This window comes from Melanotaenia boesemani, chromosome 10 (genome assembly GCF_017639745.1).
Source record: "Melanotaenia boesemani isolate fMelBoe1 chromosome 10, fMelBoe1.pri, whole genome shotgun sequence".
NCBI classification, from domain to species: Eukaryota; Metazoa; Chordata; class Actinopteri; order Atheriniformes; family Melanotaeniidae; genus Melanotaenia; species Melanotaenia boesemani.
The window spans coordinates 24,553,584-24,566,339 of NC_055691.1; the positions used below are offsets into that span (position 1 = coordinate 24,553,584).

Genomic DNA, 12,756 nt, shown 5'->3' on the forward strand with positions numbered 1-12,756 from the left:
ATGAGGTTGTTTCAGTTTTGGTTCCTATAAACCGAGACGTCCGGACCCACCGCGAGGACGCTGATTGGTTGATTACAGGAAGCGTCCTCCCATCAGCTGAGTGGAGCTGTCACGGGTCAGCTGACTGCCGTCACAGTGGCAAGAGACTGACCGCTCACTTTCTCCACAAAAAAGGCGACAAACCAGGAATGTGAGTCAGGAGTTTGGTGTGGTTTTACAGGCGGTAAACGCTGGAGTATAGGTCAGTCCATCTGGTGAGTTTAACAAACAGCGAGAGAAACTCAACGCGCGAGTGAACGCTAGCATGCTTGCTAACATGTTATTGCAGCAGTGCGAGTGAATGTGGATCGAGTTGGATCTGGAGCATTCCTGAGATTTATCTCAGTGGAAATTATCTTGAATACCAGCGAGTGTTTGAAAGTAAAGTTTTCCACGTGATCTCGTTCTTTTTAACAGAAACGTTTGTAGCGGCTTTAACAGACGGGTCTCGTGATGCAAACGGTCACAAATCAGCTGCATCTACACAGTTTCCCGAAAACTCCCACATTACAGCGTGTTCATTGTAACATGGCAAATATATTTCAACCTAGACTTGACCAGGAAATATAAACTTCTAAGAGAGCACAAAAGCTGACATTTAGTCAACAATTTATATGGACGTTGACAAGTTTTGTTGGCTTACATCTGTCATTTTCATGTTTTTTTGTATTGTTTTTCTGCTACTGTTCAAAGTAGTACCAAGTTAGTGAATATCCTTGGGCCAAAATACTGTCACAGCACAGTGCTAACACATAGAGGGACTGAGGTCAAAGTAGAGGGGTGTCTCTTAACTTCTTCTGAATTGGTTTGCCCAGAAGCATGTGTTCCAATAATTAGCATTAACATTTACAGTACAGTATTTTGGATCACTCAACATAAGTTACAGCCTTAGTTTTACTTCTGCTTCCTCATGAATTCATGTTAAACCACAAGTAAATCAAAGCCAAACTGTATTGTGTTATGGAGTATTTTGCTTAGAGTGGTGTTTTGCCAGTGTTGGTATTTTCTTGCTAGTAAATATTAGAAAAGCATCAAACTCTGCCAGACAAAAAAAAAGTAATATCAGCACCAGCTGATGTTTTACACAATCTGAGCTCTGATGAGCTTTTTTCCGGGCTGCAGAGTAAAGTGGAATCACGACTGGTCAATTTTAGAGGATAGGTACGCCAGTGAAAGTCATGTGATGCCTGAAAGCTGAAGGTTGTGGTATGTGAAGATGCACTCTTGGGGTCTATAACATTTATGTCTTCATACACTACTGACTCACTCTGTCTGGTTCAGTTGTCTGTGATCACCATTGAAGATGCCTCTTATACCAGTTGTGCCAGACAAGCACAGTCACGTACTGGCGGAGTTTGATTGCCTGGATCCACTCCTCTCCGCCCTACGTTTGGACTCTGGCAGGCTCAAGGTAGTTTCTGCCATCTCATCACATCTGAATCTATAGTTTAATTTTAATTACACTGCTTTTCAAAAATGTCATCTTTAGTTAGTAGGAAATGATAAAACACCAGATAAGATGTAGATTAAATTTCCTGCAGCTACAGTCGAGGAAGCATATGAAGCTGTAACAATTTTTAAGAACAAGATTGGTTAATGTTTTTTTTTTATGTTACCATTTTGTGTTGTAGTGTACCTGTTTGGCAGTGTCAAGGAAGTGGCTCGCATTAGGAACATCAGCTGGAGGGTTACACCTGATTCAGAGGGAAGGCTGGAAACAAAGGCTCATCCTCACTCACAAGGTGTGACTGAAATCCTTGAAACCTTCTTTTTCTCAGCAAGTAAAATGTTTTTTGCTTCTCTGATGTTCCTTGACCCTCCAATGTTGGTTGTTTCTTATGTTTCTTTTAAGGAAGGGTCTATCATTCAGGTGGCGTGTTGCCCTCATGATGAAGACTTCATCGCAGTTGCAACAAGGTTTGTCCATACAGTAAAGGAATGTTTTCTTTTTTTCTTGCCTTTGAATAAAATTAATCTTCTTTTTTATGCTTGCATTTATCTATGATCTTCCAGTCAGGGTCTAGTGGTGGTGTGGGAACTGCAGCTGGAGCGGCGTGGTCGTCCAGAAAGAGTCGGTGTGTCGTGGGAGCACAAAGGCCACAACATCACCACTCTGTGCTGGGATACCAGCACACTCAAAGTCTTTGTTGGGGATTCTGCGGGCAAAGTGTCTTTTCTTCGAACAGGATCCTCTAAACTGGGCAAGGTGGGAGGGGTTTAACAATCCAAAATGAAAAAATTATGTTTAATATTGTTTTTCATTTGCATAATTTGGTTTACAGCAACATTGGTCATTGGGTATTAGAATATCTTTCTTCTATTTTCCTGTGGCCAGTTGCTCCTGTGTTTTAGTCTTTAATGCTCATTTTATTTTAACACATTTTAAATCCACATGACTTTTAACAATACTGTTTCTTGTCTCTAGGGGTCAGCATTTGTTATCTTTCCTGTCCAGACTGTCACCACTGTTGACTCTAAAGTGGTTCAACTTGGGTATCAAGATGGCCGTTTGCTTGTGTCTTCCCTGAGTCGCTGCTACCTCTGTGACACAGAGAGGTGAGGTCCATCTAGGCTCAGTTTATCTTGTGCCTCTATTATTCCAGTGCTGCTGTAACATTATGTGTTTAAGTAGGTCAGTTTTACAGCTAGAATGTTAAAATAGCACTTTACAGACTAACAGCATACATCCTGCTGGAAGAGTCCAAACAAACTGTGCAAGAGTGGAAAATAATATCAGTTACCCTATCAAGATAATCGGAGGCCATACAATGTACATCAATTTTAAATTAACATGCTTGCATCAAATTATCCATCTATCCACCCATCCATCCACCTTCTACCACTGATATGATGTTGGGTTACATGGTCAGCAGCCTGGACAGGAAAGCCCAGAATTCCCTCTTCCAGCCACTTCTTCCAGTTTGTCTAGGGGGATCTCAAGATGTTCCCAGGCTAGCTGAGAGATGTAGTCCCTCTAGGAGGGACACACTCCAGGGTGGTGCCCAGGAGGCATTCTAACCAGATAACCCAGCCACCTCATCTGGCTACTCCAAATGCGAGTGAAAATGCTGATTTGTGCTTTTTCTCATTCAGAATTTGCTGTGCACTTTTCATTACAAAGGGCACCACACCGCTACATGGAAATATTAGTTTCCCCTTTTTTTTTTCTTTAAATTAATCATTTTCCTCAGTCATTATCATTGTATATTTGAAATTAATTTATTTATTTTATAATTTGCTGCCTAAAGAAGCATTTGTTTCTGTTTTTTTTTTTTCTCTCTCTTTCTCATAAAATGATTATTGTTTTAGGTTTCAGTTGATGAGTATTACTTTGCCTCTGTCTGCCTTCAGGGAGAAGTTTTGGCGTGTTGGAAACAAAGAGCGGGATGGAGAATATGGAGCCTGTTTTTTTCCTCAGAACAAGGGACTATTAGTAGGTCAGCCCCCGCTGCTGTACTGTGCCCGGCCAGGATCTCGCATATGGGAAGCAAATTTTAATGGTGAAGTTCTGAGCACCCACCAGTTCAAGCAGCTTCTGGCATGTCCTCCTCTACCTCTGATCACTTACAGGTAAGTTGTGCTCTCACTTCTGGAACTCCTATAAACAGCAAATCTCATAATGTGCCTGTTTTGCCTGCAGAAATGAGCCAAACTACAATTCGCTGCAGAGGGGTTCACAGTCAGTCGCCTTCCCTAAACTGCTTTATTTTGGGTAACATGAATACTTTGAGATGTTTTACCATCGGTCCAAAGACTTACTGCTCATGAGCTCATCACATGACTAACTTGAGACTTCATTTATTCATGTAGAGACCAAAACCTGCTGAGCTGGACTGATTCAGCCATTTATATCTTCACACCTCAGAATGGACAAGTACTGCTGTGGACTGATGTTAAAGGTGTGTGTTTGTTGTGTTCTCCCAAACTCTCAGCAACAATATTCTGGAGTAACTGATCAGATATTGTTTTTTCCATACACACATGCTTTGCATTATCAGATAGACTAGATATTATCCTGTCACATGTTCCAGATCAATTTGTAAGATTTGTCTAGCAAGACTTTAAATGTTCATGATCATAAAAGGCAGAATCTTAAATGATTACAGGTTGTTTTTAAATCAAGGAAGTCATCATTTTCTCAGTGTCCTCTGTTTTTTTTGTTTGTTTGTTTGTTGTTTTATTTTAGATTTGGCCGATGTTGCAGTCTACCGCAATGAGCTCTTCTGTCTCCATGGCAGCGGCCGTCTGTCCCACTTCTCCTTGTTGTCTGCAGAGCGCTGTGTTGAGCGTTTGCTGCGTAGAGAGTCCTGGACTCTAGCTGCTACCATCTGCTGTATGTTCCAGCATGCAATCACCACAAGCAGAGTAAGATGGCGGCTACTGCTATGTTAACTAGCCTCACTTTTTTTTTTTAACTTAGTTTCCACTGTGTTTTTGGCCTTAGTTATCCACCATATTCTTGACATCTTGTTTGATGAAAGAGAAAGCATCTAAAAACAGAACATAATCTCATGAGGTTGGTATTAATGAATCATTCCTGGTGAATTTAGGCCAGGAAGTCCATTCCCATCGACCGCCTCGAACACCTGAAGTGTCAGCTCAATTCCACTACCCATCCTGAACTGATCGGCCAACTGGAGGAAGTCATCACAAAGCTGGAGCCTTTGGACTCCGCCTCCAGCAGTCGTAGAAGCAGCATCTCCTCACATGTAAGAAAAGCATCTTCAAATCTCCAGTACAAAGAGTTAGTTGCATTTCTAAGATTTAACCTGTTTCGATAAAATGAGCTAACATTAGACATTTTAATCTCTCTAGTATGGCTTCTGTCTCCGCCCAGAGTTGCCCACATAAAGAACATCTCAAGATTTTATTTAATTATCATTATGCAGCAGCATGTTGTATAACAGAATTGCAGATGTAGTTTCTTTATTCTTCTTACTTTTTTTATATGATGATTCTCTGAAGTAGAGCTTTGACGTGAGAAGGAGCATTTACACCTGTGTTAGTTTATCATCTCAGTAATCCTTGATTCGTGGTTATCCAGGAGAGTTTCAACGTGCTGGACTGTGGAATCTATCGTGTGATCAGCCGCAGAGGGAGCCAGTCGGATGAGGAGACGAGCTCCCTCATCAATCAGTCCATGTCAGAGGAGGAGCGACTCAAAGACTTCAGTTTTGTTCAGGAGGAAGATCAAGTGGATCATGGTAAGAAGCAGACTTTACTATTTTAATATGTGGTTATTATTGATATTATTCTTAATCTGTCATTTTATAATGTGCAAAATTTCTTTTTTAGATTAAATCATTTCCATTTTTAATGCCTGCTTGTTTTATTAAACTTTTGTGGTGCAGAGTGATGTGAAAAAAGCTGTTTTCAGCTGCTCATAGCTAAAAGAATTTTCCCTGAAGAAAAATTTAAAACTATAAACTCAACAAGTAAAACCGTGACCATGTAACACTTTAATCTTGTCTCTTTATGTACATGCTGCTTTTCTTTCATGTGTTCTCTCTCAATATATGATTTTGTATTTGTGTTTTGAAGCAGGACTGAAATTCTTCCCTGCTTTTTCTGATATCTGTGTTAAAAAAGAGTGAAGTTATTTTCAGTGTAACACTATAAAAAACAAACAAACAAAAAAAAACATGTAGATTTGAGGAAATTTGTAGTAGCTGTAAAGAAGCTTTAGTGACTGATGATAATTTGACTCTCAGGCTTTCTCTGTATTAATCAAATCAACCATCATTCTAAAACCTTTTTGCTTTTTAACACTAGAATGAACTTTCCAAAAAGCAAATTTAATCCTAAGTGTTGCTCGGTGACTGCATCACTGTTTGCTGTGAAGCTGAACAATCACTGTGCTGATTTCTTGTTAACACTAACTTTCTCATCTCTTCCACTACATCACACACATCTATCACCATTTTTTTGGGTTTTGTTTCCTGCAGAATTTGATTTTTTTTACAGTGTTGTCTGGCACATGTGCTCCCTTTGCTTGTGTTATGTCCACTGCCTCTCATCATTCCCTTCCAGCACTCCATCCACCTGTGTTTTTCCTCCCACTCTGGCTTCCATCTTTATTCAGATTCACAGAGCAGTGACCGCATGGAGGCTGATCGGTCTGAGCAAGGCCTGCAGTTTCACCTCCCTCTATCATTCCGCCCCAAACCTCCCCGCATCGCACTGCAGGCTGTCAAAGACAGGTGAATAAACATCCAAAGGGAAAGAAAATCAACACGTGCAAATAACTTTAAATCAAAGTATTTTGCAGCAGCTCTTGCGTAGACATATTGCTTTGAGTTGTATGCAAACACGGAATAAATTATTTATACTTCTTCTTTTGAGAATTGAAACCCAGATGCAGCTGTGCATTCAGACAACTTAGTTCCCCTTTCCATTGAAGTCCCACATCTCTGTTGTGTTGATCACATGTACATCTGTGGAGGCACATGTCATCTCATGTTCTGAGCATCACTCATTTCTCCTCCACATGAAACTGTTCTGGTTGCCTTTTTGATTGTTGCACTGTAAAAGCCATTTCCCCAAAACTTCCCAGGTTCATGTTTGTCTTATCATTCCTCCTTTTTCTCTAATCAGTGTTTCTAGTTTTGTCAAGAAGACAACTGAGAAGATCAACACCCTCCAGATGAACTCTGAGCTCTGGCAACGGCCTGAATTCAGAGAGAGTGGGCAGACTGAAACATTAGCAACCACTTGTCCTTACTCGGAGGACATGGAGAATGAGTAAGTAGAGACCTTTTTAAAATGGATTGTGACCATTTTAAAATGTATATGGATATTAAACATGTATTTATGCTGTAAAGCAGCTGTCACAAAAAAAAGAATCAGCTTCATATTCTTATTTTCTTTGACTATCTTGACCCAAAATGAACAGATAAAACCAGCAATTTACTTTTGTCATTGTAGAGTTTACGATGAAATGTCCAACACAGAGGCCGACATGCAGGAACTTCGGTCAGCAACAGAGCGAGCTGTGTACGTCTTGGAAGATTTAATAATCTTTTTTTCTGTTTGAAGTTGGCACCAAATGTTATCCTGGTATTTAAATGTTACTGATTTCCCAACATCAGTTCACAGATACAAGATCCTTTGGTGCTACTGGATCCAAGCTGCCTGGGAGAAGCTCTGCTGGAGTGGCTGCCAGTGCTGGAGCGCATACTTGGACCAGCAGATCTCGGGTCAGCTGCTGCAAGTGATTCAAACCTGGATGGCTCAGGAGAAGAAAAATGGGAGAAGGATTATCTAAACACGTGCTCAGAGCAACAAGGAGAACCCACAGAGGTTGTTACAGAGGAGCGAAAAGAATCTCCTGAACTTGGAGAAGAGGAGGCCCCATGTGACAACCAGGAGAGATTAGACTCTGTGGAGAATGTTACCACATGTGGGAACCCTCCAGAGCCCATCAGAGTGGTGTCACCAAAAGCTGTACCATCAGATCTACTAGCTAACCTCACTGAACTGGCCACACTCTACACAGAGCTGAGCTGCTTTAGAAACCAGAATGAAGCACTGGGATGCACAACTTTCCTACGTCGCTTCTTCTTTCTGCTGGACCAAGAGCGTGTGAGAAGAATGTGTCTGCTGTGTTATCAGGAGCAGCCCGAGATGAAGAGCTCCTTTGTTGAGGCCATGCTAGGTCAGGAACTTATCCTTAAACAGCGTTGCTCTTAAAATATAAACACATTCAACATGATCTTTTATATCTTTTTTTAAGGGGAATAATCTACATATAGGGCTGGGCGATATGAACAAAATCTTATATCTCGATATTTTTTACCTGAATCAAGATATACAGTATATATCTCAATATATTTATTTATTTATTTTTGTCAAGTAACCAAAGAGACAGTTCTAATTTACAGCCTTCAGTGCTAAATATACTTTTATTTAGGATCAACAGCACATGTGCATTAAAACAGCTGACTGAAATTAAAGTATCTTTATATTAAATGCTCCTAAAACAAAATAAATTAAAAATACTTTTCAATGACCATAACAAAAATACAGCTGTGCAAAATGCAAAAGAAAAGATGCTTTTAACTCAAAACAAGCGATTTCGATATAAACAATATTCCCTCCTTCTGGATTGCGTCTGATGAAGTCTCGATATATTTGAAAATCTCGATATATTGCCCAGCCCTATCCACATATAAACATTATAAACATAAAATAAAGATTCAATGCCTCTATTATTTTTTCAAATAGAAACAAAAAACAGAATCTGGTCATTTTCTGGACAATAATTTTATGCTAAGATTGATAAACCCTAAGTGATGATTACATTTAAAAGTGAGGCTCCCTCCTGCAGCTTTAATTCCTCAGGATACTGATTAGTTGCAAAATCTTAAAAGTCTTACTGTTCCCTTCAGAGCTCACTCAGTCCAGTAAGGTGGTGGAGGTTATTCAGAAAGGGGATTTGCTGAAATCTCTGCGAAGTCTGAGAGAGCTGCAGTCCTGGGGTGCACCTCCTCTTCTCGCTCACTTGCACAGGTAAGCACTTTGACTTGTCTCTGACATGACCCAATGAAAAATGCAGTGACTTCTTCTTGATCTTCAAAAGAAAGACAAAGAGAAAATGTTCAGAAGTAGACCATCTTCTTATCAGCAGAAAATAATTGTCTCTGAACTAACTTAAAATCTTTGTAAGACACAAACAGGATGGTGACATCTGAGCTAGTAGGAGCATATATGTGCGTTATGTAGAAACCTAAAACCTGACTTTCAGCTCTATCTAGAAAAGTCTTTCTATGATGACAATTTAGAACGAGTAGTGGACCTCGGGAAGTAAGTGTTTTCTGTGATGTTATCCAGGCTGTATGACAAGCACGGGGAGGCGGCTGTGCGCTCATTTTCCCAGTTCTATCCTATGATAACTCCTGCCGATGTAATGACAATGGCTCAGCAAAGCCACTTCCTGGCTTATTTGGATAATCTGGTCCAGTCGCGAGCTGAGGAGCACAGGTACGTCTGCAGACTCATGTTGTCAGGTGAATAAAAACTCTGTGCTCACTTTATTGCAGAATTTACACTGATTTTTTCTGTTAGGTTGTCATTTTTGCAGTCCCTTCTTGAACCAGAATCACTGAAACAGGATTGGCTGGAGCTGGCACTTACCCATGATGCACCTCAACACTGCGATACTCTGACTCCTGATGGACAGCCCAGGTCCAAAACCGTTAATATGCAAAAATACAAACTAATGCTTTGGTGTAATGATCATTTCAACCAATGCAGGTTTATAAGTTTGAACAAAATATGACAATGTTTTCGTTGTTAAAAATTTACTTAAATCCTCTTTTTTTGTTTTGTTTTTTTTTTTAAGCCACAGCAAAGTTAGATGCTGAAGTGAGAATTGACTACACGCATGGATGTAATTGTATTTTTCCTGCTGCAGGTGGCATTCGCATTGTTTCAGTTGGGGTTATGGACGTCTTCTCTCTCTGCTGATTCGTCTTCCAGCAGATTTCTCCTCTAAGCAAAAGATGGCCGAAACCTGCCACAGTCACGGGTATTTCTAATTGTCACACTGAGAAATATGCATTTTGGGTTTTTAATGTTTAGTATTGATTTCTACAGTTTTTATATGTTGTGTGTGTATCCCTCCAGGTACTGGATGGGTTATCTCCACCTTTGCAGCGAGCTGCAGCGTCGCACAGAAGCATTCTCCACCATCTGTCAGCTTGATGACATCAGTCTGTTGGAAGAACCTGATGGTAAAATTGTTCCTACAAAACTTAAAAAAATTATTCAAATTAAATAAATATCTTATGGTTTGAGGGGATACTTCTAGTTTTATGCCAATCTAATGCACAAGTAACACTGAATCAGCAGGTTGTCACAAATCAGCAGATGTTGACCAATTTATGTACTATACTCATAAATTGTACAATCTTAAAAATGGTTTCATCAACAGCCACTCAAATTTTGCATTTTGCAGGTTAAGACACTACATACACTAGTATGGGCCTGATATACTAAAAGTTTGCGTGTGTAAAAACATACAAACTTGATAGCACACACAAAAACATGCTGCAGTTACTAACCGGACGCCCAGAGGATTGCATCCCTTTAATATAATAATGTCTGTGCAATTTTTTTAGCGCATTTGCCCTTGATGAATATGCAATGTGGATGTCTCTGCCAGAAAGCACAAAATATGGGGAGAACCAGATGCAAAGAGATCAACATAGCACACACATTGTGATTTACCAAACATGGAAATGATTGGACTGGCTAATTTTGCATCTATATTTAGCATCTCTAAAAAGCAGGTATTAACTGGCACAACTTGATGGAGAAATGGCTGCAGTTATTTTTTCAAGAAGACGGCTAGACACCTCAAAGGCGCCGGAGAGACCTTATCTTTTCTTATTGTTTAAATATATTTGAATGCCAGAGCAAAAGATTATTGAAACAAGGCTGTGTAGCTGTGTTGAACGCTGTGTATTGCAGGATGGACTGTTGCTGCTGGGCTCTGGTTCTGCTGGTATTGAGAGCACTCACCACCGCCTGTTCCTCATCTTCGATTCCTCTCTCAAGGACATTAATGACCATCGTCAGTCCAGATACAGCACTGACCAGCTGCCGAGTGTGCGCTGCAATGCGCCCCATTTGTGCACACAGTTTATTTCATTAATAAAAACTATTGTTTTTGTCACACACTTTGCTCTGCAATCAGCTTGTCAGGACCAGTCATCTGCTCCTCACTGAAAGTGAGCTGCACAATATTGGTCAGATGCATCCCCTGTGCCGGCCACCGCCTGTGTTATTTGCAGAGGTTTCATTATAAGCAATTTGTTTTGGAGCTTCATCTTATATCTTGTCACCTCCTCCTAACCTCGTCTGGTGTTCTTGTGGAATGCAATCTATTTGCATGTGTAATTTGCATTTTGTCCTCTTTATCAGGGATCTTAGTAAGTCATGCCCTATGTATACTGTTGTGTTTCAGGCGTTCAGCCCCAGACCTTGGATGAGTGGAAGCTCCTGATCCAGCTGTCTCAGCAGTACTGCAGAGGTGGAGACTCACAGCAAGTTACAGATGTGAATGGGAGCAGCTGGTCCAACGGTTCAGCAGACTGTGAAGGAAAAATCAGCCCAGAGAGTCTTACCCTCATGCTGGCTCGCACAGTCGGGCCTGACCAGGCCTTAGTAGTGCTGGAGGAATGTGGCGTGCAGCTGGTCCTTTCAGCCCACTCCAAACTGGTGTGTGAGCTGCTGAGAGTGGCTGAGAAGAGACAGAGGTGGGTCCAGCTGTTGATTGAACTTTCAGATCAATATAAGATCGGGAAGCAGTTCAAATGTATGCATCAATAATGTCACCTAAGCACACAAACAGAAATTAAGCCTTCATGTAGCTTCTGCCTACTGTGGGGATTTTTTAAAAATTCTTATTTAACAATCCTGCATTTTTATTATGCACACTACCATTAGACTAGTGGTCTGAAGAGTGTGACGGATATCTTTGTGTTATGAAAGGTACTTTTTGATGTGTAGACGTTTTAAAGCATGCGGGATTCTTCTGGTTTTTTTTGTTTGTTTTGTTTTTGTTTTGTTTTTTTGTTTGTTTTTTTTTCTCATTTGTATTTTTTTCTGTAATGGTATGTCAGGAGGGATTCGTCTTTCACTTAGAATGACTAGAAAAAAAATCTTTCATTTGTTTTTTTTGTTTTTTCAGGGCGATGATCCAGACGATGCTCGAGCGCTGTGATCGCTTCCTCTGGTCTCAGCACGCCTAACTTCAAATCTGAGCAGCGATCATTATTATAACACTTACTGTAAGTCTTCCCACCAACTGCAGTTCAAGCTGTGACTTAATTTATACACTGTGATGTTAACCAAAGCCCAAATATTAAAGTATACGTATTTATCCTTCAGTGAGAACAGTATTATCTGTATGACTTGTCTTCATTTTGTTGACTTTAAGCCTTTCCATATTCAGGTGTAGGTCCAAATGGCTGGTGTTTATTGTTGTTGTTAGATTAATGTTTTGTGCATGCTCAAGCAATCGGATATCTCATGTCATATATCTTTGTGATTACAGGCCAAATAATATGTAGATGTTCCTGCTTTGACAAACTTGCAATAATTACAATTTTTAATGTTTTAACCAGGTTGCATCATATTAATAAAAGCTGTTTTTGTGAAACCTCTTGTTATTTTTATTGTTTCCTTATTTTTAAGACCAGAGTGAATATGACCACGCCTGTGGGTTGTCTTTTGTTTCCATGTATAAATATTCGAATCACGAGTGCATCACCAACAGACACAAAAGAAGGTAACACACATCTGCTTGATACATTTTTTCCATGAAGGCAGCAGCAGAGGTTTCAGAGATTACAAAATATGACTCAAATGAATTTCATGAAACCTGCTGCAGAGCTGGAGCATGGATGTAAGAAGAACTTATTGTGTTCTGGATGACTTTATTTAGAGCTGCAAAATCCGGCATTGGCCTTGGTGGACAATTAACTCATTAATTCTGCAGTGAACATGCAAACATTTGAAAGCTTCACTCATTGCATTCACTTCACCAAAAAGAGAAGGCCAAGTTATCCTTAGCGTCTAGCCATGTAAACGGGTTTGGTTTATTTGAGGTTTTGAAATCGCAAACTGTCTTATTAAAGAATCCACACAACCAGAAATAATTTTAATAGTCTAAAATAAACTGTCCCTTTCTCATACTATTTGGAAAACATGTTT

At 40.0% G+C, this 12,756-nt stretch overlaps 1 protein-coding gene across 2 annotated transcripts; it reads left to right on the plus strand.

Annotated features, from left to right (window-relative positions):
• The first annotated feature begins 69 nt into the window (after nucleotides 1-69).
• Nucleotides 70-12,202, plus strand: hps5 (HPS5 biogenesis of lysosomal organelles complex 2 subunit 2). Of its 2 annotated transcripts, none has more exons than XM_041996721.1 (23): nucleotides 70-254; nucleotides 1,321-1,450; nucleotides 1,671-1,781; nucleotides 1,892-1,956; nucleotides 2,053-2,245; nucleotides 2,465-2,595; nucleotides 3,391-3,609; nucleotides 3,680-3,751; nucleotides 3,850-3,938; nucleotides 4,226-4,404; nucleotides 4,590-4,748; nucleotides 5,084-5,243; nucleotides 6,122-6,239; nucleotides 6,634-6,780; nucleotides 6,964-7,032; nucleotides 7,128-7,693; nucleotides 8,427-8,547; nucleotides 8,869-9,018; nucleotides 9,103-9,222; nucleotides 9,452-9,565; nucleotides 9,664-9,770; nucleotides 11,006-11,297; nucleotides 11,732-12,202. In XM_041996721.1, exons 2-23 carry the CDS (start codon nucleotides 1,343-1,345, stop codon nucleotides 11,790-11,792), a joined length of 3,351 nt encoding a protein of 1,116 aa, XP_041852655.1. In that variant the 5' UTR covers nucleotides 70-254; nucleotides 1,321-1,342; the 3' UTR covers nucleotides 11,793-12,202. The 2 variants fall into 2 exon arrangements, with proteins under 2 accessions (XP_041852655.1, XP_041852656.1); XM_041996722.1 differs by having other exon boundaries at nucleotides 70-190.
• Nucleotides 12,203-12,756: the final 554 nt, after the last annotated feature.